The 25,223-nt window shown below is 46.4% G+C and overlaps 1 protein-coding gene across 3 annotated transcripts in view; it reads right to left on the minus strand.

Annotated features, from left to right (window-relative positions):
• The window catches only part of LOC137615274 (histone-lysine N-methyltransferase NSD2-like), a 521,040-nt gene that overhangs the window by 333,293 nt on the left and 162,524 nt on the right, over nt 1-25,223 (minus strand). For all 3 annotated transcript variants that reach the window (XM_068345003.1, XM_068345002.1, XM_068345001.1), the window contains exon 6: nt 18,361-18,518. In XM_068345003.1, coding sequence (XP_068201104.1) covers nt 18,361-18,518 — 158 coding nt within the window. The remainder of the gene's footprint in view (nt 1-18,360; nt 18,519-25,223) is intronic.

Genomic DNA, 25,223 nt, shown 5'->3' on the forward strand with positions numbered 1-25,223 from the left:
CGTAATACTAGGCAGGCAGTTAATTCTAATAGCCAGGCCTTCTCCATCATGAGGCTCAATACTACACAGTATTCTAGAAGTTTTATTCCAGCTGTTACCAAGTTGTGGAGTGATCTTCCTAATCGAGTAGTTGAATCAGTAGAGCTTCAAAAGTTCAAAGTTGGAGCAAATGTTTTTATATTGACCAGGCTGACATGAGTCTTTTTATTCTTTATATATGACATATCTGTTTTTGACGTTGTTAATAGTTTATATAGGACATATCTACCGCTAGAGAGTTATGGGGTCTTTTGACTGGCCAGACAGTACTACATTGGATCCTCCTCTCTGGTTACGGTTCATTTTCCCTTTGCCTACATATACACTGAATAGTCTGGCATATTCTTTACATATTCTCCTCTATCCTCATACACCTGACAACACAGATTACCAAACAATTCTTCATCACCCAAGGGGTTACTGCACTGTACTTGTTCAGTGCCACTTTCCTCTTGGTAAGGGTAGAAGAGACTCTTTAGCTATGGTAAGCAGCTCTTCTAGGAGAAGGACACTCCAAAATCAAACCACTGTTCTCTAGTCTTGGGTAGTGCCATAGCCTCTGTACCATGGCCTTTCACTGTCTTGGGTTAGAGTTCTCTTGCTTGAGGGTACACTCGAGCACACTCTCCTATCTTATTTCTCTTCCTCTTGTTTTGTTAAAGTTTTTATAGTTTATATAGGAGATATTTATTGTTGTTACTCTTAGAATATTTTATTTTCCTTTTTTCCTTTCCGCACTGAGCTATTTTCCCTGTTGGAGCCCCTGGGCTTATAGCATACTGCTTTTCCAACTAGGGTTGTAGCTTAGTAAGTAATAATAATAATAATATCTGTTTTGACGCTGTTACTGTTTTTAGAATGATATATTGTTAATTCATTCTCATCATTTATTTATTTCCTTATTTCCTTTCCTCACTGGGCTATTTTTCCCTGTTGGAGCCCCTGGGCTTACAGCATCTTGCTTTTCCAACTAGGGTTGTAGCTTGGCTAGTAATAATAATAATAATAATAATAATAATAATAATAATATATATATATATATCACAAATTTTACGTAATTTGTATTTTTCCTAACAGTACTTACCCCAAACTACTTTCTTAGGAGTATCTGGGATCTCCTCCCTAACCGACCAAGAATTTTGCGCAGTTCCCCTATCTCCGTTTTCCCTTGTTGGGTCCCTACGTGGCGGATGGGTACGTGGCCTGAGGCGACCCGGGGTCATCGAGCGAGAGTGCACTACTAGGTCTGTGTCGCCAGTAAGCATATGTTTTAGTACTATTTCGAACTCCTGTAACCCACTCGGGGCAGGATGGGTGGGCAATAACCAGAAAGTAGTTCGAGGTAAGAACTGTTAGGAAAAATCACAAATTTTAAGTAATTTGTATTTTTCCTAACAGTCCTTACCTCGAACTACTTTCTTAGGAATATCTGGGATCTCCTCCCAACCGACCAGAATTTTGTGTAGTTTACCCTACTCCCGTTTTCTATGCGGGGTAACCTCTGGCGGAGTAATACACGCCATGAGGTGACCCGGGGTCAGAGAGCATGCTTGCTCAGGTCTCGAGCTCCAATAAGTTTTTGCCAGATTGGTTTCTACGAAGTCCTGTAAGGTACTCTGGGCAGGATGGGCGGGCCATAACCCGAAAGTAGTTCGAGGTAAGTACTGTTAGGAAAAATACAAATTACTTGAAATTTGTGATTTGTTCCAACACGGAGTACTTACCTCGAACTACTTTCTTAGGAGACTTACAACTTAGGAGGTGGGAGTGGCCTTCCGGACCTAGAGACCGTGATGAGGAGAGAAAAGGAACCTAGATAGGAGACTAGGTTCTGCTGACCCCAAAGAAAACACGAGAAAATAGGGAAAACTACGCAGAAAACTCTCTAGTGTCTAAGTAACCCACCTCTGCAAAAATCCTTGGAGATGCATTCTTCCACTGACAGTGTATCTCATGGCAGTTAAAGGATTTAAGGGTCATGTAGGGGAAGGTGATAGGGGAAAAAAGGGGTAAGGAAGGAACCTGTGTCTCTTGGACTTACCGCCCGCGGCTTCCCCGGGGCTACACCTTTAAAGCTTCTGGAGCGCGGAAATGACAGGACCGAGAGAGAACCCGTCCAAGGATCTCCTCGAACAATCCTTTAAGTAGTGAGCCATAAAGGTAGACTGTCTAGACCATGTACTTGCCCTCAGGATTTGGCCCACTGCTATGTTTCTTTCAAAGGCCAACAAAGTACTCAGTCCTCTAATGTCATGGGGTCTAGGCCTTCCTGCACTGCTGTAGGCTCTCATGATCACCTGGCGTAGCCAGAAGATCGTATTTTTGGAGACCGGCTTCTTCACCAGTCCCGAGGAGACGACCAGACTCTTGGTTTTGGGGCGAAGTTTGGCCGTCCTCTCTAGGTACTTCCGTACTGCCCTGACTGGACACAGAAGCAAGTCCCTCGCGTTGTCCGAACGCGGGATTGCTGGCGCTGACAACCCTTCAAACTTAGGGTCCCAAACAGCTGGATTCTGAGTCTTGGCTACGAAGGAGGGTAAGAATCTGAAAGTAGCTTCTCGCCAGCCCTCCGAGAGAGAGATCTCGTAAGACAGACCATGAATCTCACCTACTCTTTTTGCTGATGCCAGAGCTAACAGAAAGACTGTCTTAAGGGTGAGCTCATTGTCTAGAATGTCTTTGAGAGGCTCGAAGGGAGGTTCCGAAAGCATCTTCAGTACCCTAGCCACATCCCACTGGGGCACTCTAGCGGCTTGGGGGGAACAAGACTGCTCGAAGCTCTTGATGAGCATCGAGTTATGTCTGGAGGCACCTAGGTCGATGTCCTTCAGGAGGAAGACTTGCCCCAGCGCTGCCCGGACTCCTTTAATGGCTAGGATGGACATGCCCACTTCGTCCCTGAGATAGACCAGGAAGTCTGCTATGGAGGCCCCTAACGGCCTGATGTTCTTCGAGGAGCACCACTTAGTAAAGGTAGCCCACTTCGCCTGGTACACAGCGACTGACGAACGTCTCAGGTACCCTGACATCTTCGATGCCGTCCTCGACGAATATCCTTCCTTTCTCAGGAGACACTCAATAACCTCCATGCGTGAAGGCGGAGGGACCGAGGGTTTTCGTGGCACATTTAGAAGTAAGGCTGCCGGAGAAGGTCTGGTCTGTCTGGAAGTGGCCAAGGTGGAAGGCGTGCCAGTTCCTTTAGATCCGCGAATCACTCTCTCTCCGGCCACCAGGGCGCTACCAAAGTCATCCACAGGTTGACCGCCTGTCTCACCCTGTTGAGGACCTGTCTGAGCATCCCGAAGGGAGGGAAGGAGTAAACGTCGAGGTTGTCGCAAGGGTATTGGAAGTCATCCTCAAACGCTGCTGCTGGATCTGGCACAGGAGAACAAAACACGGGGAGCTGTGCGTTTAGTCTCGTGGCGAGGTGGTCTATCACCGGCGAGCCCCACTTCAGGATGAGGGTTTTGGCCACTTCTGGGTGTAGGGACCACTTGGACCCTACCACTTGACCCATCCTGCTGAGGTCGTCGGCCAGGACGTTCCTCTTCCCCGTTATGAACCTGGCTGAAATTTTTATTTTTTCCACTTCGGCCCATTCTAGGAACTCCATCGTGAGACTGCACAGTTCCTTCGACTTCAGTCCTCCTTGCTTTTTCACTTAGGCCACCAACGTGGCGTTGTCGCACATCAGAGCCATGGTGTTTCCCCGTTTTATCAAGAAGATGGGCATCCCCACCCTCCTTGGATGCGTCCGTGAACAGGAGCATCTCCGGAGGGTCGGCTGCGAAGGGCATTCCCTTGAGGGCGTTCGTTCTGACGTGCCACCACTCCAGGACTTCCTTCGTCTCCGGGGACACCGGGACTATCTTGTGCGGGGAGTCCTATCAGTCTTTGCCAGTCCTTGGCTCTCCTGGACTGGCCCGACAGGAAGGGCCAGAGTATCTGTTCTAGGTTGTCCAGTCTCACCGCGGAGGGGAAGGCTCTCGCCAACCGGGAGTCTAGGACCATCCCTAAGTAGGTCATCCTGGTGGAGGATATCAGCTGGGACTTCTCCACGTTGATGATGATACCCAAGACGTTGCAGAACTGCAGGAGCTTCGCGCCTTGCTCCCTCAGTACTTCCTTTGAGGCTGAAAGCAACAACCAGTCGTCTAGGTACCGAATCAGGCGGATGCCCTGTTCGTGTGCCCACCCTCGTGAAGACCTGAGGGGCTGTCGACAGTCCGAAGCAGAGGGTTTTGAACTGCAATGGTTGGGTACCCCATTTTACCCTTAGGTACTTCCTGCTGGAGGGATGGAGAGGGACCTGGAAGTAGGCGTCTTTGAGGTCTATGGACATCATTTAGTCCTCCTCCCTCAAGGCCGCTAGGACCGACTTCGGAGTGTCCATCTTGAAGTCGGTCTTGCACACGAATTTGTTGAGGGCTGAGAGGTCTATGACCGGTCTCCAGGCCCCTGTCGCCTTCTCCACCAGGAAGAGCCTGCTTTAGAACCCTGGACCCGGGTTATTGACTGGTTCTACTGCCTCTTTTGCCAGCATTGCCGAGACTTCTTCCTGCAAAGCTGCTACTCTCAAGGGGTCCTTGGGTGCCAACCACTCCGCCTGTTGATCTGGGATCAGAGGGGGGGTCCGCTGGGGAGGGCAACCTGTACCCCTCCTTTACTACTGCTAAGGTTCACGGATCCGCTCCGTGGTCCCGCCATGCTTGCCAAGATCGTGTGAGGCATCCCGCCACCTGAGGCGTCGGCAGGAGTAGGGGGCCTCCCCTCCTACCACCTTCGAGAGGCGCGGCCTGAACACCCTCTCCTGGAGCCCGAGTAGGATGGTCTGAAGGCTGATTGTGGAGTCGAAGCTCCTCGACAGGGGGGGGGGGGCGCAAGGTAAAGATTACGTGTGCCAACGTCTACATACGACGGGCGGACGGAGCCGGAGACACTGGGCAAAGATGCGGGGGGCCTCTCCAGCAGCCACTGAGGCAGGCACTGGAGCGGCAAGAGCCCTGTTCGACCCGCTGGGGGGTGAAAGCCACTTTGCTTCCGTCACGGATGGAGCCATCGGGACGGAGGTAGCCGTCATGGGTCTACCCCTCCCAGGGAAATCCGTAGGGTGTAAGTACCCTGCTATGTCAGCGGCTGCCTCCCTCCGATGATTGGATGGGGCTGGCCGGGACGATGGCGCTGCTGGCTCCATCACGGATGGAGCCGCCGGGACGGAGGTAGCCGTCATGGGTATGTCAGCGGCCGCCTCCGATGCTTGGATGGGGCTGGCCGGGACAATGGAGCGGCTGGCTCCATCCCGGATGGAGCCACCGGGACGGAGGTAGCCGTCATGGGTCTACCCCTTCCCGGGGAATCCGTGGGGTGTGAGTACCCTGGTATACCAGCGGTTGACCACGAAGCCTGAATGGAGCTGTCGTGGTACCGGGTATGGATGCCATGCTGCCGGGTCGAGCCAGCGGTTGCCTACACTGGACGGATGGAGCTCCTGCGGAGATCCATGGAGCTGCGGGCTTCCCCGTGCTGGCTGGTTGGTTCCTTTGTTCAGGGCGGGCCATCGAAGAACCGGAAGCCGGGACAAGGCTGCCAGTCCGAAGGGGAGACTCTGTCCGCCGGGCGGGTGAAGGAGCTCTAGGGAGCCAGCCAGTGAGGGCCTCTGCTGCACGGGGGTATCTACCAACCGGCTAAGGCCCGAGAGCCAGTCCTCATCCGTCGCGGGCTTCAGTTCATCTAGCCTGTGGTGGCGTCTGATGAGGGCTAGTACTTTTCTGTACGCAGAAAAGGTAGCCGTCATGGGTATGTCAGCGGCCGCCTCCGATGCTTGGATGGGGCTGGCCGGGACAATGGAGAGGCTGGCTCCATCCCGGATGGAGCCACCGGGACGGAGGTAGCCGTCATGGGTCTACCCCTTCCCGGGGAATCCGTGGGGTGTGAGTACCCTGGTATACCAGCGGTTGACCACGAAGCCTGAATGGAGCTGTCGTGGTACCGGGTATGGATGCCATGCTGCCGGGTCGAGCCAGCGGTTGCCTACACTGGACGGATGGAGCTCCTGCGGAGATCCATGGAGCTGCGGGCTTCCCCGTGCTGGCTGGTTGGTTCCTTTGTTCAGGGCGGGCCATCGAAGAACCGGAAGCCGGGACAAGGCTGCCAGTCCGAAGGGGAGACTCTGTCCGCCGGGCGGGTGAAGGAGCTCTAGGGAGCCAGCCAGTGAGGGCCTCTGCTGCACGGGGGTATCTACCAACCGGCTAAGGCCCGAGAGCCAGTCCTCATCCGTCGCGGGCTTCAGTTCATCTAGCCTGTGGTGGCGTCTGATGAGGGCTAGTACTTTTCTGTACGCAGAGGCCTCGTCCGCTGAGCCTTCCGCGCTATCTCCTAGGCCTTCCGTTGGAGGCTCCTCTGCCTGAGAAGGCGCACCTATGACAGGGGGCCCCGCTTGGGGTGGAGGCATCCTTTTGTCGTGGTACGACTTCAGTGGTTCTGGATGGAGGACGGGCATCGCCGCAGAGACGAAGGCCTCCGTCCTGGACTTGTCTCTCCCCACGGCAGACCAAGCTGCTGCGGGCTTCCTTGTGGCTGCTGGTTGTCTTTCATGTTCCGGCCGGCTTGTCGAAGTCTTGGAGGCTGGGACACGGCTGCCAGACCAAAGGGGCGACTCTCTCTGCTGGGCGGATGGAGTCGAAACCTTCGCGGACTTATGCCTGTCTGCCGGAGCCTGAAGTGAGGATTCCCTCCGACGTTCGGACCTGCTGTAGGGGACGTACTTCGGAGCGGGAGAACGAGCCCTTGGGAGCCAGCCAGAGGTACCCGGAACTGCTGAAGCTTCCAGGAGGTGGCTGCGTGGGATGGCGACACGCACCAATTCCTCCCTAGGGGAACCTCTTCTTCTGTGCCTCTTTCTGGGGGATCTAGCGTGCCTCCTGGCGTGGTGAGATCTAGAACGGGAACGGGACCTCTCTCGCCTCCTCTACTGCTCCCTCGGCGCTCCATCCTCCGCGGAGAAAGAGTATGACTCGAAAGAGGAGCCCAAAGATTTGTAGGACCGCACCGAAGGGTCCGAGTCGTCCTGCATCGCTGGTGGTTCCTAATGTCGGTCTGTAGGTGACAAAGGCTCCAGGAAGATGGGAGGGAGTGTTGCTGAAAGCGCTGCGGGAGAGCAAGGTAACTTCTTGCTGGGGAACCACGCCTCGAACTCTTCATCCAGTCTCATGGGCGATCTGAAGGGCGTCCTCGGAGGCGCCCATGCGAGGGGATCCGATGATGGCGAGTCCTCCTCCTCGCCGTCTCCCCCGGCTGCAGACGTACCTGAAATACAGACCCAAGGAGCCGGGGAAGAGGCTGCAGCAGCCTTTCCCCACATAAGATCATCAGAAAAGACGGGCCCCGCTGGCACCAGGACTCCGCCCTCCGAACACACTCCCGTCCCTCCCTCAGACCCCCCACTTGCCTGGACCGACAAAACATCCCCACTAACAGAAGTCTCCGACTCCTGGGGAAGAGCAATGGGCCTCTTCCCCGCAACTGACTTACCTCGTCCCCTACTCTGGGTAGGGGAAGGCGGCTGAGAAGCTCTATCCGACAAGGCATCGGGAGAAGCAAGCGACGAGGAGAGGTACGGCTTTCTAGGTGACCTCTTGGACGCCTTCTTCTTCTTGATGCCGTAGCGCACCCACTGCACCTCGTTCCAGGACTCGCACTCGGGACACGTGGCTGTAGGAGAACATAAGCTGCCCCTACACGACGAACATAAGGAGTGTGGGTCGACTTCAAGCTTAGAAAGGAAAGCGCCACACGATTTACCGGCCATAGGCCCGGGCCAACGACGGGGATGCTCCATAACGCACTAGTAAAGCCCCGCGAGACACAGGTACACAGAGGGAAAGGGTAGGAAAGGGTATGGAATGAACACAATGGGACCACATGGGGACCGCGGGACACAAAGGGTCGCACTGGGTAAGGAGAGCACGTCGAGATGCTATCGCAACGCAACCAGAAAACTTACTGGATCTCGAGACCTGAGCAAGCATGCTCTCTGACCCCGGGTCGCCTCATGGCGTGTATCACTCCGCCAGAGGTTACCGCACATAGAAAACGGGAGTAGGGTAAACTACACAAAATTCTGGTTGGTTGGGAGGAGATCCCAGATACTCCTAAGAAAGTAGTTCGAGGTAAGTATTCCGTGTTGGAACAAATACAAATTACTTAAAATTTGTGATTTGTTCCAACACGGAGTACTTACCTCGAACTACTTTCTTAGGAGACTTACACTTTAGGAGGCGGGAGTGGACTTACAGGCCGGAAGACCCACCACTACCATCCCAGGACACGGGACCTAGATAGGAGGCTAGGTCCAGACGACACAACGGACAGGGTAGGAGAGTCGGGGGAAGCACGCAAAAGTCTACCTTTTATATAACTCATCTTTATGCATAATCCGGACATGGGATTCCACAACATCCATCTCTCACATGGGAGGAGGAAAGGAAAGGGAAAACGGGTAATAAGGAAAGGGGAGTAAGGTGGAAACTCGTGTCGTTTGTGATTACTTCCCTCGGACTACCCGGGGCTTTTAGCTTTAAAATTGTTGCATGGCGGAAATCACTAGACCAATGGAGAAGTCCAGGGACTTCCTCATACAGTCTTTCAGGTAGTGAGCCGTAAAGGTGGACTGCCTGGACCATGTACCTGCTCACATGATTTGGCCTAATGCCATGTTGCTGTCAAATGCCAAAGAAGTGCTAAGACCTCTAATATCATGGGGTCGCGGGGTACCAGAGACCGCAGACCCCTCACTGTCGTAAGCTTTCTTGATTACTTGCCGAAGCCAGAAGGAGATCGTGTTCTTAGACACTGCCCTCTTTACTGGGACTGATGAGACAAACAGACTTTTGATGGCTGGCCAGAGTCTGACTGTCCTGCTAAGGTATTTCCTGACTGTTCTCACTGGGCACAGGAGCAAGTCTTCTGGGTTGTCTGAGTGAGGGATTGCCAGAACCGAGAACCCCTCAAACCTTGGGTCCGCAATGGCCGGGTTCTGAGTTTTGGCCACAAATTCAGGCACAAACTTATAGGACAGGTCATTCCACCCTTTCGAGTTGAGACCTCGAATGACAAGCCGTGGAGCTCACTCACACGCTTGGCTGAGGCTAGAGCTAGTAAGAACACTGTCTTGAGGGTGAGGTCTTTATCCAGGATATCCATTTGGGGTTCGAAGGGAGGCCTTGTCAAAACTTTGAGAACCTTGGCCACGTCCCACTGCGGGAGCCGAGAGGCGCGGGGTGAACAAGATTGTTCGAAACTTCTGATGAGCATGGAAATCTGGCGAGAGGCCCCCAGGACGATGCCTCCGTTGAAATACCTGCCCCAGGGCCGCTTGAACCCCCTAGATGGCTGGAATGGAGGCCCCCAGGTCATCCCTCAGGTGGACCAGGAAGTCTGCAATCTTGTGGACTGATGCATCCAACGGTCTCAGGTTCTACGTGGCACACCACTTCACAACCGTGACACACTTGGCCTGGTACACCACGATCAAGGACTTCCGAAGATACCCTGACATCCTCAAAGCTGTCTTCTCCGAGAATCCTTCCTTCCTTAATGGACGCTCGATAACCTCCACGCGTGTAGTTAAAGGCACTGAGGGTTTCCGTGAAACCTTTGAAAGTGGGGCTGGTGCAGCAGATCTTCCCTTACTGGCCGGGGCCCCGGAGGGACAGTGGCCAGGTCCTGTAGATCCACGAACCACTCCCTCTCCAGCCACCAGGGCGCTACCAAAGTCATCCTTGTAGCCCTTGATTGTCTGAGCCTGTTGAGCACCTGTTTGAGAATCCTGAAGGGGAGAAAGGCAAACGCGTCAAGTCCGTCCCACAAGTGCTGGAAGTCGTCCTCGAACGCTGCTGCCGGGTCTGGCACAGGAAAACAGAACATGGGGAGCTGAGCATTGAGCCTCGTGGTGAACAGGTCTATCACCGGTGAGCCCCACAACTGGAGGACCTCCTGGGCCACTTGTGGGTGTAGGGACCACTCAGACCCCACTACTTGCCCTGCCCTGCTGAGGCCGTCAGCAAGAACGTCTCTTCCCCGGAATGAACCTGACTGTGAGAATGATGTGTTTCCTCTCGGCCCATTCCAGGATCTGAGACGTAAGATCGCACAGTTCCCTTGACCTCAATCCTCCTTGTTTCTTTATGTATGCCACCACGGTGGCATTGTCGCACATGAAGGCTACTGAGTTTCCCTGAAGGCGATGGGCGAATATTGCGAAGGCCTTTTGAACTGCCAGGAGCTCAAGTAGATTTATGTGGAGGGGCTTCTCCTACAGGGACCACTTTCCCTCTGCTGTCTCTTCGAGCAGATGGGCTCCCCACCACTCCTTTGACGCGTCTGTGAAGAGCAACATCTCCAGAGGAGCGGACGCGAACGGCCCCCACTTAGGGTGTTCGCCCTGTCGGACCACCAGAGGAGCAAGTTCCTGGAGGCCGGAGTCATCCTGACTAAGTCCTGAGGAGGGTCTTCCGGTGACCAGAGGTCCTTCAGGTTGCATTGGACCGGCCTCAGCTTGAGCCTCCCCTGAGGAACTAACTTCTCCAGCGAGACAGGTGGCCCACGAGTCTCTCCCAATCCTTGGCTCTCATTGGTGCATTTGTTAGGAATGGTCGTATAACATGATCCAGGTTGTTCAGCCTCTCTTGAGAGGGGAATGCCCTTGCTAACTGGGAGTCCAGGACCATCCATAGGTACGTCATCCTGGTGGTGGGGACTAACTGGGACTTCTCTAAATTATCAGATGGTAACGCCCAGTTCTCTGCAGAACTGTAATAGCTTTGTCCCCTGCTCCTTCAACGCTGCCTCTGAGGCTGAAAGCAGCAACCAGTCATCTAGATACCTGATCAGCCTGATGCCCTGTTTGTGTGCCCAGGCCGACACTATGGTGAACACACCCTCGTGAACACCTGAGGGGCCGTTGACAGGCCAAAACAGAGGTTCCTGAACTGCAGAGACTGGGATCCCCACTTCACCCTGAGGAACTTCCTGCTGGAGGGGTGTACGGGGATCTGAAAGTAGGCTTCCCTGAGGTCCAGGGACATCATGAAATCCCCTCCCCTCAAGGCTGCCAGTACCAACTTCAGCGTGTCCATCTTGAAGGACATCTTTTTGATGAACTTGTTCAAGGCCAAGAGGTCGATGACTGATCTCCAACCTCCCGTAGCTTTCTCTACCAGGAAGAGCCTTCTGTAGAACCCAGGGGACGACTCCTGGACGGGTTGCAGTGCCCCCTTGTTCAACATGGCTGACACCTCCTCCTACAAGGCTGCTCTCTTCTTGTGATCCTTGAGGGTACGCCACTCCACCCGATGTTCGGGAATCAGAGGGGGCGGTTCTGTCACGAAGGGAATCCCGTATCCCTCTCTGAGGATTGTCACAAACAATGGGTCCGCACCGTTGTCCCACCATGCTTGCCAATAATGTTTGAGGCATACCCCCATCTGTGGCGTGGGAAGGTGTAGGGGACCTCTCTTCCTATCGCCTTCTGGGGAGACGGTTTGAACGACCTTGTCTTGAGCCAGCGTATTTCTGCCTAAAGGAGGCCAGGGTTGGGGCACCACTTCTGCGGGAGGGCCGCGGGGACTGATGCCAGGAAGGGGAGGGGGCCTCCTGTCTAGCTGGTGTCGTAGGTGGGTAGGCCCCGTCTACCGATGGTCTCCTATGGGGAGGACGTCTTGCCGTTGGCTGTCTGGGCTCCATCGAGTCTTTAAGCTTCCCCACTCTCTCCATAGTTTCTGCTACTGTCTGAAGGGGGAACAGGGTCTCACCCCACACCAGAGCATTTCTCAGGAATTTTGCCTCACGTTCGGGAAGTTTACGGGGGAGCCTGTTAAGAACCGTATCCTTAACACCCAGTTTGCCGTATGGGTCAGGGAGTGGAATGTAAGGAACTTCATGGCCTTCCCTCCCGAACATATGACTTTCTGTAGTAGGGACTTATTCTCCAGCACTGAGAGATCGTGGGAGAGCTGGAGACCTGCTAGGGTGCATGCCCACCAGTCCAGCCAGGAGGTCACATTTATGATATCCTGTGATGTGTCCTCCATCATCGCAGCCTCCGCCTGAGAGAAGACCACTGGGGCAGTAAGGCTCTTGTCATCTGCACTGCCCTGGCTTAACGTCGCGACGGCTTCTTCTAACATCCGAGGCCCGGCAGGACGCCGGTCTGGCACATAAAACTTCTTTTGGGTCCTCAGTCCAGGCAGGAGCTTGAAGGACCCTTGGGCTCTGAGGGAGTTCTTATGTCCCGCGACAAACCGGTCGACGTGGTCCATGCCCAGGGCCACGTCCGGAGCCAGAGGTAGGGTCAAGGATGGTTTCTGTTGAACTGGATTATCTACCATCCTTCCCAAACCCAAAAGCCAAGCCTGCTCTGATGACGGTTTAGGCTCGTCTAGTCTGTGGGGGTGCCGGATCAGTGCCAAGACCTTCCTGTAGGAGGACACTTCGTCGGGAGAACATTCGCCAGTATCCAATCAGCCCTCTACCACTTGATCCTCCGTGTCGGCTGTATCCTCGATCACGGATGGATCCGTGGGGGCAGCCGTATCCCTTACATCAGGCCGGCTTGATGGAGCGGTTGCCATCATGGGTCTACCCATTCCCGGGGGAACCCGTGGAGGGTAACTGCCCTGCTGTGCCAGCGGCTACATCTGATGCCTGGATGGAGCAGGTGAGACTTTGGGCGGGGCACCATGCTGCCGGGCCGAGCCAGCGGCTGCTTCCACTGAGCGGATGGAGCCGGTAACTTGCCGGGCAAGGGCAAGGGAAAGTTAAAGTGTGCCAACGGCTGCATCCGACGCGTGGACAGAGCCGAAGAGACACTGGGCAAGGGCACGGAAGCGGCTCCAGCAGCCACCGAGGCAGGCACTGGAGCGGCAAGGTCCTTGTTTGACCCGCAAGGGGGAAAAGCCACTTTAACCCACTTCTTCCTGGAAGAATTCCTTTTCTTGTTTTTCCTCCTTGTAACCTTGGCCTTCTTCCTCGACGGAACTGTGTTTGAGCTCGAATTCTTCCTCTTAGATCTCTTTCTCTTCTTTCTCGTCTCCCGGCCACTAGAGTCTTCCGACGACGACGAGCTGGAAGACGAGGTAACGTCCGAGGTAGATGAAACTATCTGAGTCCTCTGTGTCTTCTGACACAAACCTAGGGGCTTGCATTTGTGCTACCGGGGTGACGGGTTGCATGAAGTCCGACGGTAGAGAAGCCGAAGGCGTGCGTAGTGCCCCACGTGAGGCAAACCAGCCAGAAAACTCCTCCTCTTGCCGATGGGCGACCTGAAGGGCGTCCTTGGAGCTGTCCACACAATGGAGTCGTGGTCCGAAGAGCTGTTCCTGACCTCCCCCACACCGGGTCTTCACTCGAAACGGGTCCTGCGGGCACCAGAACCTCGTCTACGGAACGCACTTCCGTCACAACAGCAGACTCCCCACTCGTCTGCGTAGGCACAATGCAACTAGAATCAATGACATCAGACTCCTGGGGAATAGCAATGGGCTGTTTCCCCACAACGGACTTACCTCGTCCTCTACTCTGGGTAGGGGAAGGGGAAGGAGAACCTCTCTCCGAAGGAGCTGAAGGCGACGTCAACGGCAAACTGATACCAGATTCCTAGGTACCGCTTCGACGCCTTTTTCTTCTTCATTCCGTACAAGGTCCACTGCAGCTCCGGCCAGGACGGACACTCCGGATACGTGGAGGTAGGCGAGCACACTCTGCCTCTACACGAGGAGCGCATCATGTGCGGGTCGATGCTCGACTTAGAAAGCCATGCCCCGCATGACTTACCGGCCTTGGGCCCGGGACAACGATGTTGGGATTCCATACGGGAATAAACAAGCAACACAAGTAACACAAGGAAAGGATGTGAATGGGAAAGCACAAAGGGAACACGTGGAACACAATGGTGGGTCGGACGGGATGCGAGAGAGCGCGGCGAGATGTTATCTACGCCGCGACCAGATGCTTAATGGCGACACAGACCTAGTAGCGAACTCTCGCGCGATGACCCGGGTCGCCTCAGGCCACGTACCCATCCGCCACGGAGGGACCCGACAAGGGAAAACGGAGAGGGGGGAACTGCGCAAAATTCTTGGTCGGTTAGGGAGGAGATCCCAGATACTCCTAAGAAAGTAGTTCAAGGTAAGTACTCCGAGTTGGAACAAATATATACATACATACATACATACATACATACATATATATATATATATATATATATATATATATATATATATATATATATATATATATATATATATATATATATATATATATATATATATATATGTATACAACCACTTTCTTCTATTTGTTCTTTCCAATCCACAAGAGGAAAGTTAAAATCTCCGGATAGGAGTATATTCCAGTCTTTATGGTTTCTACATAAATCATCTATTTTTTCTATTATGTCAAACTCCTTAGTATTTTGGGGTCTGTATACTACAATATTCACTAGTTTTTCATATTCAAATTCTACCGCAATCAATTCACATTCTGTGTTGCTGTATTTTTCACAGACTTTTCCTTTATTTATGTCTCTTCTATATATTGCAGTTCCCCCTTGATTCCTATTTGTTCTGTCTGATCTACATGTTTGAAAACCCTTTATCTGGTCATCACTGCCAGTCTCTTGGGAATACCATGTTTCACTTATATCTAATATATCTGTTTTTTCAATTTGGGTTAGTTCTTCTAAGAACTCTATTTTCCTTTTAGACATATTTGTGACTAAACCCTGTGCATTTATCACTATTATGGTTTGTGTTTCATCCCCATTATTTAATATTGGTAATAATATGGATTCTCCAATGCTTCCTTCCTGTTCTGATATGATGATCTTTTCTTCATTTCCCAGAATTCTGCCATTAAAAAATCCAACTTTTCTATTATATTTGCTCTTTTGCCTTCATATATATTTTTGTGTATACCTGCAATTATCCCCATATCTGCACCAAGCCCTGGCATTATAGATGCATTCTTTGTAGTTGGGCTCTAATTGTGCATATTTGGGTTAAAAGGCATCATATCTTGGGGCCTTTTGTGCACAGCACGGTATATACTCATCTTGGTTTTTTTTGGAGAGAGAGAGAGAGAGAGAGAGAGAGAGAGAGAGAGAGAGAGAGAGAGAGAGAGAGAGAGAGAGAGAGAGAGTTCTACCTCATCCCTTGATAATTATTACTAAGATCTGGTATTACTAAACTATATAGACCTGATATACACCTCCAATGATATGAGGAGTTTCTTTTCTAAAAGTAATTTTTTTCGATATGAATTTTTTTCATAATGGTAAAAAAAATACAAATAAGGGAAAAAATAAAAAAAAATATGAAAAAAAATGGTATAAAAGGGCTTTATTTCATTGTTTTATAATGTATTAATAAGCTATATACCAACATTTCAATGCTATATCTTTAAAACTAAGGGAATACAGTGAACCCTCGCTACTTCGCGGTTCGACCATCGCGGATTCACCACTTCGCGGATTTTTTCCATAACCCATATATATACAGTAATATATATATATATGTATGCATGTATTTATGTATATATGTAGGTATGTATATGTGTATACATATAAATATATATATATACACACACACATACATATATATATATATATATATATATATATATATATATATATATATATATATATATATATATATATATATATATATATATATATATATATATATATATATATATATATATATATATATATATAATATATATATATATATATATATATATATATATATATATATATATATATATATATATATATATATATATATATACTGTATATCTAAAGTAGGAAGATGTGATGTAGTTCTAAGGGAAAAGTATGGGAAATATGTCTGGGTAATAAGCAAAGCTCTACCTCCAGTTTGTTTCTTCATTATGATCAGAGATAAATGTAAACAAAACATTGGTTGCCATTTTTTATCGTGCTTTTTAGCGTGTTTAGGAAATGCATGATATAAAATCACCTTTAATATTTGTGCCTGTTTTAGTTTAGGGTACTGTAGTACATGCATTAAGTGTTCTGTACATTAAAGGGTAGTTTGTTAACAGAACTACGTACAAGGGAAGGTTTTAAAAGTCTGAATATACATGTTGAATAAATAGGTAAATATGGTGTCACTACTTCGCGGATTTTCACCTATCGCGGCCGCGACTGGAACCTATCTACCGCGATAAACGAGGGTTCACTGTATATTGAATTTGAAGGTCAATAGGTATAGTATTGACATACGGGCATTCAATGTTTTTCCTTGAATTTTTACAAAGACAATATCAATAAATCATAAATATTGTGAATTTTTTTGGGTATTACACAAAGAAAAGTTATTTATCATAATTTAATCATAAATGAAGATCCTTTTGCTCAATATCTTGCTTCTTTTACCTCCCGTGAGGCAAGGCATTAGCTCCTAAACCACCTAATACACGCACGCACACATAGCTCCTCTATAAAAAAAAGGAACTCACTCTCTCTCTCTCTCTCTGAAATGGTAAAATTCTTGCCAAAAACAAGAGAAACAAACATGAAAATGAGTGAATGTCAGAGGGCGTTCAAAGTTTTCCTTTGTATTTTTACCGATATTACCCAGAGAAAATTTTCTCAAGGGGGCCAGCCAGAATGCTAATATATGGGTGTATAGGAAGAAAAATACAAAATCCTGAAGAAATTCACTGACCTTCGTACTGCAATGGAGAATGCGTATACAAAATATTCTGTCAGACTTCCTCTTACTTTCATAGTTACAGGGTAATTAGTAAAAGTAACCCAATAAACTAAAAACATTGTTCCCTCCAAAAAAATGCTGCATTTCTTCGTTATCGTAAATTTTGATAATTCTTACATTTCAATGTAAAACAAATAGTGAACAATGGTATAAGCATAACTTCCATGAGTTGCAGACGATGTATTACACCATTCGCCCTTCAGTCCTACCACAGACCTGAGAGAAAGTACATGCCTGAGTTTGACCTCTGACATTCACTCATTTTTACGTTGGTTGTTCTTGCTTTTGGCAGGAATTTTATCATTTTAAAGAGGAAAAGACAATTTCAACATCTTCCTAACATAAAGAAGAAGAAAAGTTTGTTGTAATCTACATTTGTTATTCCTTTAAGAATCTTTTAGAAGCCTCTATTAACTGTCCCCTTAGTCGTCGAGTTTGTAGATCAAACCTCATGATCCCTAGTGGTGAAGTATAATTACCCCTCAAACTCCACACTAACCCCTAATAAAATTAATTTGATGATTTCTATGAAAAGACTTTGACAGCCAATATCTCAAAACATGAAAATTTTAAGAAATATTGATACTACTATTTTGTTTATGGACAAATATAAATCATTTATAAATGAAGACAGGAAATTTTATATTCTAAAAATTTCTAAAATGGATTTGCTAAATTATCATAACTTGTATCTGAAAAATGGCAATCTTTACAAACCTTGTCAATATTTATGAAAAAAAATTATATAAAAAATGACTGATAAAAAATACTTGGTCTATAAATATCTAGCTAATAAAATTATCTTTCAAATACTTTTTGAAAGGTGGAAATCTGTTGAAAACCAAAAAGGAGATCTAGTTTTAAACGACCCCAAATTAACATTGTTTCAATGGGGCACAGTCACTCCCTTTAATCAGATTGTTATGCTCTTCCTTGTAGGAAGAAAAATGCCCGACTGGTTTGACTATGACTCTTACAGCCGATTATTACGTCTCCCCTTAAGAGATAAGGGCCCTTGGACAAAAGTGAAATTCACACCTTGTAACACTTCGGGCCCTTACACAGCTTCACATACCTAGACAGGCCAGGGCCTTCTCTATCTTTGGAGGTGAGCATGATGTGAGACGTGCATTATCTACAATTGTCCCACAAACTGATACCCCTTTAGCTAAAAAGCAAGCAAAACCATCACAATAGCTGCAATACTAATGTTGAATTTTACATGACACAGCACAGTACTATTATTTATATTTCTACAGTACACTATTATGGTCGTAAAAGTTTAGATGCAAATGTATAACTAATAGTGTTCTGAAAAATATTTGGTTAAATTATAATATTAAACTATTATGTGTTCTAAAAATGCTGTATAATAGTCTTCTTAGTATCACTATACAATTTTGAAGGGCAGTGGGTCATGAGTATTTTGCCAAAAATGGGCCATGGGCTAAAAAGGTTGAAAACCACTATACTAAAAACAAGAGATTTATTTAATTATTCAGACAGTTAAATGTCTATATCTACTTACCTTAGTTTTAAGATCATGGAGATATTCTTTCAACTTGGTATATCCCTCAAATGGCAGAGCACTACTGGGTGCAATCCAGTAAGTTTGTGAATTATCATTGAAGAATTGGACGAAATACAAACGAATGCAGCTCAATTTTCCTTGCCAAGTTTGTTTCACTGTAAAATGAAAACAATGAATAAACTGTTCGTTGGTAAAGGAACAATGCCGGTACAGCTGACGTTAACCATAACTATTTCAATAGCATACAGTAAGAATCTTTGAAATCCATAAAATTCCGTGAGAAGGCATGGACCAGCATATCAATTGAACATTCATAACTTACTAGACAGGTTTAAGAACTTAACAACTGTTCCCGAATGACAAAATGGTCATGAACACAAAATATTAGAAAATCAGGTAGCATTCCATTTTGGAGTGACCTCATTTCTATGCTTCTCAAACAATTCAACTAATTCAATCATGTCCTTGGTATCATAATAAAATTCAATTATAGGTAACAATACATAGTAATCAGTGTTTAAAAAAATTATTTCTCTACATAAAAATTCCACTGAATAAAACATTCACATTATACAGTATACATAAACATGTAAATGACTCATTTAATGTTGATAATTACTTAAACCCGCAAACATCTTACATTAACTAGGCCTGCAAAAAAATAATTAACAAAAAGTTTCTAATTTCAAGCATTGAAAACTCAATAAATAGTGCTGAAGAAAAAGACATGGGCAAATCATCCATCCATATACCATATACCAAAGGCACTTCCCCCAATTTTGGGGGGTAGCCGACATCAACAAAGAAACAAAACAAAAAGGAGACTACTCTCTACGTTCCTCCAGCCTAACCAGGGACTCAGCCGAGTTCAGCTGGTACTGCTAAGGTGCCACAGCCCAACCTCCCACATTATCCACCACAGATGAAGCTTCATAATGCTGAATCCCCTACTGCTGCTACTTCCACGGTCATCTAAGGCACCGGAGGAAGCAGCAGGGCCTACCGGAACTGCGTCACAATCGCTCGCCATTCATTCCTATTTCTAGCACGCTCTCTTGCCTCTCTCACATCTATCCTCCTATCACCCATAGCTTTCTTCACACCATCCATCCACCCAAACCTTGGCCTTCCTCTTGTACTTCTCCCATCAACTCTTGCATTCATCACCTTCTTTAGCAGACAGCCATTTTCCATTCTCTCAACATGGCCAAACCACCTCAACACATTCATATCCACTCTAGCTGCTAACTCATTTCTTACACCCGTTCTCACCCTCACCACTTCGTTCCTAACCCTATCTACTCGAGATACACCAGCCATACTCCTTAGACACTTCATCTCAAACACATTCAATTTCTGTCTCTCCATCACTTTCATTCCCCACAACTCCGATCCATACATCACAGTTGGTACAATCACTTTCTCATATAGAACTCTCTTTACATTCATGCCCAACCCTCTATTTTTTACTACTCCCTTAACTGCCCCCAACACTTTGCATCCTTCATTCACTCTCTGACGTACATCTGCTTCCACTCCACCATTTGCTGCAACCACAGACCCCAAGTACTTGAACTGATCCACCTCCTCAAGTAACTCTCCATTCAACATGACATTCAACCTTGCCCCACCTTCCCTTCTCGTACATCTCATAACCTTACTCTTACCCACATTAACTCTCAACTTCCTTCTCTCACACACCCTTCCAAATTCTGTCACTAGTCGGTCAAGCTTCTCTTCTGTGTCTGCTACCAGTACAGTATCATCCGCAAACAACAACTGATTTACCTCCCATTCATGATCATTTTCGTCTACCAGTTTTAATCCTCGTCCAAGCACTCGAGCATTCACCTCTCTCACCACTCCATCAACATACAAGTTAAACAACCACGGCGACATCACACATCCCTGTCTCAGCCCCACTCTCACCGGAAACCAATCGCTCACTTCATTTCCTATTCTATCACATGCTTTACTACCTTTGTAGAAACTTTTCACTGCTTGCAACAACCTTCCACCAACTCCATATAACCTCATCACATTCCACATTGCTTCCCTATCAACTCTATCATATGCTTTCTCCAGATCCATAATCCCAACATACTTCTCCTTACCTTTTGCTAAATATTTCTCGCATATCTGTCTAACTGTAAAAATCTGATTCATACAACCCCTACCTCTTCTAAAACCACCCTGTACTTCCAAGAAAATATGAATTTTTTTCTCCGTGACATTTCTTATACTGCATACAAATATATTTAGTAGAGACCAAGTGGTTCATTCACTAGTGGTGAAAAGAGGAAAACTATTACTTTGGAACAGAAATTTTAAAAAAATAATTCATCACTGTGGATGTAAGGCTGGAGCAGTTACTGCATGTTATCTCAAACTTCCTCATCTCAATTCAGAGGATTTGATAATTAAGGAAAAAAGTATGTCAGGCTATAAAATCATTTGTTGTCATAAAAGATAACGTAGGGCCTATTGATGATATATAATAGATGAAAAACTTGTTATATAAAAATGCATACCACTCAGGGTAATGCCAATACGGGCTCTTGCAGGATAGCTATCAGGAATGCATCAAGGACAATATAAAGATGCTACCTACATTCAAATATTCACTTAAAAGTCACTAACAGTTTCAAATTGTTAAGAATCTTATTAATTTCCACAAGGTGAAATTTACTGGTGAAGCTGCAAGTGCTGATGATTAAGTGCTGAAAAATTCAAGAAAAGTTTCAATAAGTTTACTTCCAAAGACAATTTTTGCCACAGCAATTATCTAATGAAGATGACAGGCTTGTGTTGGAAGCAAATGTCACATTTACATTCATCTATATGGAAAAGTGATACCAGGATTTAAGACTTTTCGTGTGTAACTCCCATAAAATGAAATGATTTTGGCTACGAATTAAAACCTTTCAAGATTCCTCTCGTAAACCCAAGGGTATAAACAAAAGCTAGCAAGCATTGGCTTACCATTCATTCTTGCGACACAAAAAAAAAAAAAAAAAAAAAAAAAAAAAAGATAAAAACTTTGCTTGAGCATTAGTTTTCAAATTGTTGATTCCCTTAACTGAAAGAATATTTCCATCGAATGGTATTCCTCCAAAGATACCTCTCCTTTTAGATTAAAAGAGATAGTGCTCCAGAACATTCACAGTACCAAATGATTTGCATCAATGTAAAATCAGTTGCTTTAATCATCATACATAGCGTCACTGATTCAACCTAAAGATTATGGTATAGCAAAATGCCCAGGAAGCTGGAACTGGGGGGGGGGAATAAATTCACGGAGGTGCAGTAAAAAGTAAAAATTGAAAGCTTGGATGGCAAGATGGAAAAAAGAAAGCAGCAACTGAGATACAATTGAAGATTAGATAGGGGCTAAAAGGATGCTACCGAAAAATTCAAATAATGGCTGGAAGTAGATTGACAGCACTGCACTACCACACAATGGTAAAAAAAATAACAAAGAAATGTATGAGAAAATAAATGTCTTGTAGACATATGCTCATCATTCAACAATTTCATGAATGATACTGCAGTGGAAATAAATAAGATTGTGTTGGGAAAAACAGAGTTGGATGTAAAAGTAGATATTCAACAGCTTTAACCTAATCAGGCAGAAAATGACATATGAAAAAATGCATTAAACTTTGATAAGACTTAAGAAATGGAGACCAAAGAACTACAGTAGAATTCTTCTGCAAGCACGTAAAATAATTCTGAGACGAAATGAGTATCAACTATTGAAAAATATAAAGTTGAGACTAATTCAGAGCCAATTATTGATTTACAATTATTTATAGTGTTAACAAACAAGTTTTCCAATCTACCATATAACTCACAATTCTTTTAGAGTCATCAAGAAAATTTAACATTTTGTGATGTTTGAAGAGGTGAAACTTGATAAAACTATTGTTACTTCGTCAATGGGAGAGGATGAGGAGGAAAATCAAATTGATGACTGCTTCTGTACCATCCTGACATCACTTTCTAACAATTAGTGTTACTGTTTAGCCATCCTTAACATATCATAAGTGTGAACTCTACTGAAAAATTTTACTTTATTGATTAAACATTTCCATAAAAACCTTAAGTTTAAACTGCTTCTTGTTCAGATGCTAGGGTTTGTCAACGTTTACAACAAAACTAATTAAAAATGCTTTTATCTTTCCTTTCAAAAGATATACAGTAATACCTTGAGATACAAGCTTAATGCCTTCCAGGACCCAAGCTCGTATGTCAATTCGCTCTTATCTCGGATCAATTTTTCCCATATAAAATATATTTTAAAAAATCAATCCGGTCCCACCCCCTGAAAAAACACCTAAAAACTTATATTACAGTGGAAAAACATGTTTTTAATTGTTCTACTTCACAACCTAAGCTCACAAAATAACAAATACCTATGTACTGGGTATGATCTGTAATAAAATGTGACATTATTATGGAGTTCTTACCTTCGAGACATACGGTAGCGGCTAACGGCAGTGTGTGCAAAGGAGGAGAGAGAGAGAAAGGGGAGAAGAGAGACATGACTCCAACACGTTCGGTACGCTACAATTTTGTAACATTACGTAACATAACTTACACTTCAAATTCTTAAATGAAATTAGCTTACTGTACACACACCTAAAAATAAATGTTAATCTTGAGTTACACTAAATTTAATTCTAATTTTGTTTTCATTTTCATTATTTTACTTTTTTCTTCCGGCTTGGCTCTTTTTGCCTCGCTTTTTTTACTCTATTTCACCTTCACTTTTTGCCGGCCTTTTCAAAAGGAACTTATCTAGGGATGTTTGCTTTTGTATCCCCCTTTAAAATTTTACGAAAATGACGTACACGTGTCGTCACAAAAGGCTGACGCACGACCACATGTCAACTTGTCCAGGTGCCTCTTTTCCATAAAATCAGAAAACTCCTGCCACTTCGCTAACATGTCTCTTGATTTCCTTCGTAGAAAGGCGGTCCTCCTCTTCCACCTCCTCCTCGCTATTGAGCTCCTGCAACACCTCCAAATGTTACATCTCCTGGAGCTCGATCAATTCCTGTGCTGTGAGCTCTTCCTGATGCTCCTTGACAGGGTCGTTCACGTCTGCCTCATCTACCTCAAGCCCCATGGACTTTCCAAGAGACACGATTTCCTCCACCACAACAGGTCCGGGTTCATCAGGGTCTGGCATATCAAACCCTTCAAAGTCCCTTTCAACGACGGAAGCTGGCCACAATTTCTTTTATGCTGAATTAAGAGTTCTTTGTGTGACACCTTGCCATGCATCGTCAATAATTTTTAGGCAATGGACGATATTGAAATGTTCCTTCCATATTCATAAAGGGTGAGATTGGTGTTGTCTGTGACATCGAAGCATTTCTTGAACAAATGCTTTGTGTACAGTTTATTAAAGTTGGAAATTACTTGTTGGTCCATGGACTGAAGAACTGGCGTGGTGTTGGGAGGGAGATAAAGGACCTTGATGAACCTGTACTCATCAAGAATGTCCTCTTCGAGACCAGGAGGGTGACCAGGGGCATTGTCGAAGACCAGGAGACATTTCAATGACAGGCTGTTCTCGGACAAATATTTTTTGACTGCCGGACCAAAGCATAGATTAACCCATTCTGTGAAGAAATGCCGCGTAACCCAAGCCTCAACAATAGCGTGCCACATCACTTGCAGTTTTTCTTTCAAGATCCTTTGGCTCTTGAAAGCACGTGGGTTTTCCGAGTGGTACACCAGCACTGGCTTGACCTTACAGTCACCACTGGCATTGGCACACAAGGCTAGAGTTAACCGGTCCTCCATGGGTTTATGGCCCGATAGTCTCTTCTCAGCCGTGATGAATGTTCTCCTGGGCATCTTCCTCCAGAAAAGGCCAGTTTCATCGCAGCTGAACACTTTTTGGGGGATGTATCTATGTTCTGCGATAACTAAGGCAACGGTTTTGACATAGTCTGCTGCGGCTTTCGAGTCGGAACTTGCTGTTTCCCCATGCCTCACAACTGAGTGTATCCCAGTCCGTTTTATTTGAAATTATCCAACCAGCCATGATTGGCTTAGAAGGTTTCCGTTGGCATCGAAGTCTCCCCTCTCTCAGCTGCTTGCTTTCCTTTACAGTGATCATAGATTCCGCTGGCCTTTTCACAGATGATCGTCTGTCACGCTATCTCCCGCAAGCTGTTTCTCCTTTATCCATATTAAAAGAAGCCTCTCCATCTCGTCATGAATAACATTGCACAGCTTGGAAAGACTGCTTAGTCCTTTGGAAGGCTTGGTGCTCTTTAAAGCATCCTTCAGCTTGAGGATGATACATATTGTTGATGTACTCCTCTCATATTGGCGAGCCAGCTCAGTCACTCGTGTTTTTCTATTATTTCATGTTCATCTCAATTGTCATCATACGCTTTTTCTTTTCACTATCCTTGTTTGCACTCGCTTGCTTATTCACTTAATTCAGTACTGATTAACGCAAAAAAAACGTTAAAAATGCAAACACTACAGCCGATGCTCGGAGATAAGTTTATGCGACGGAGATTCGACGGGAAAGAGCAAGCGATGTTGTCCTGGTGAGCAGCCTCTCGCACACTCGGCCACCTAGCGGCCACATAGAGAACCGTCTCGTATCCTCGTATCTCAAATTTGTCTCGTATCTCGGGGCAAAAATTTGCTTGAAACTTTCTTCGTATTACTGTACTTTATGTCCCTAGTAAAGTAAAGTAATGTAACAATCTAGTTAATGGTAAGGAGAGCCATGAGCTGCACGTTATTCAGTTCTGAAGTTGAACGTATTCCCTATTCCCTTGGTAGGTAGTAGGTTTGCATAGGCACCAGCCACTCATTGAGATACTACC

This window comes from Palaemon carinicauda, chromosome 21, assembly GCF_036898095.1.
Source record: "Palaemon carinicauda isolate YSFRI2023 chromosome 21, ASM3689809v2, whole genome shotgun sequence".
Lineage (NCBI taxonomy): Eukaryota > Metazoa > Arthropoda > Malacostraca > Decapoda > Palaemonidae > Palaemon > Palaemon carinicauda.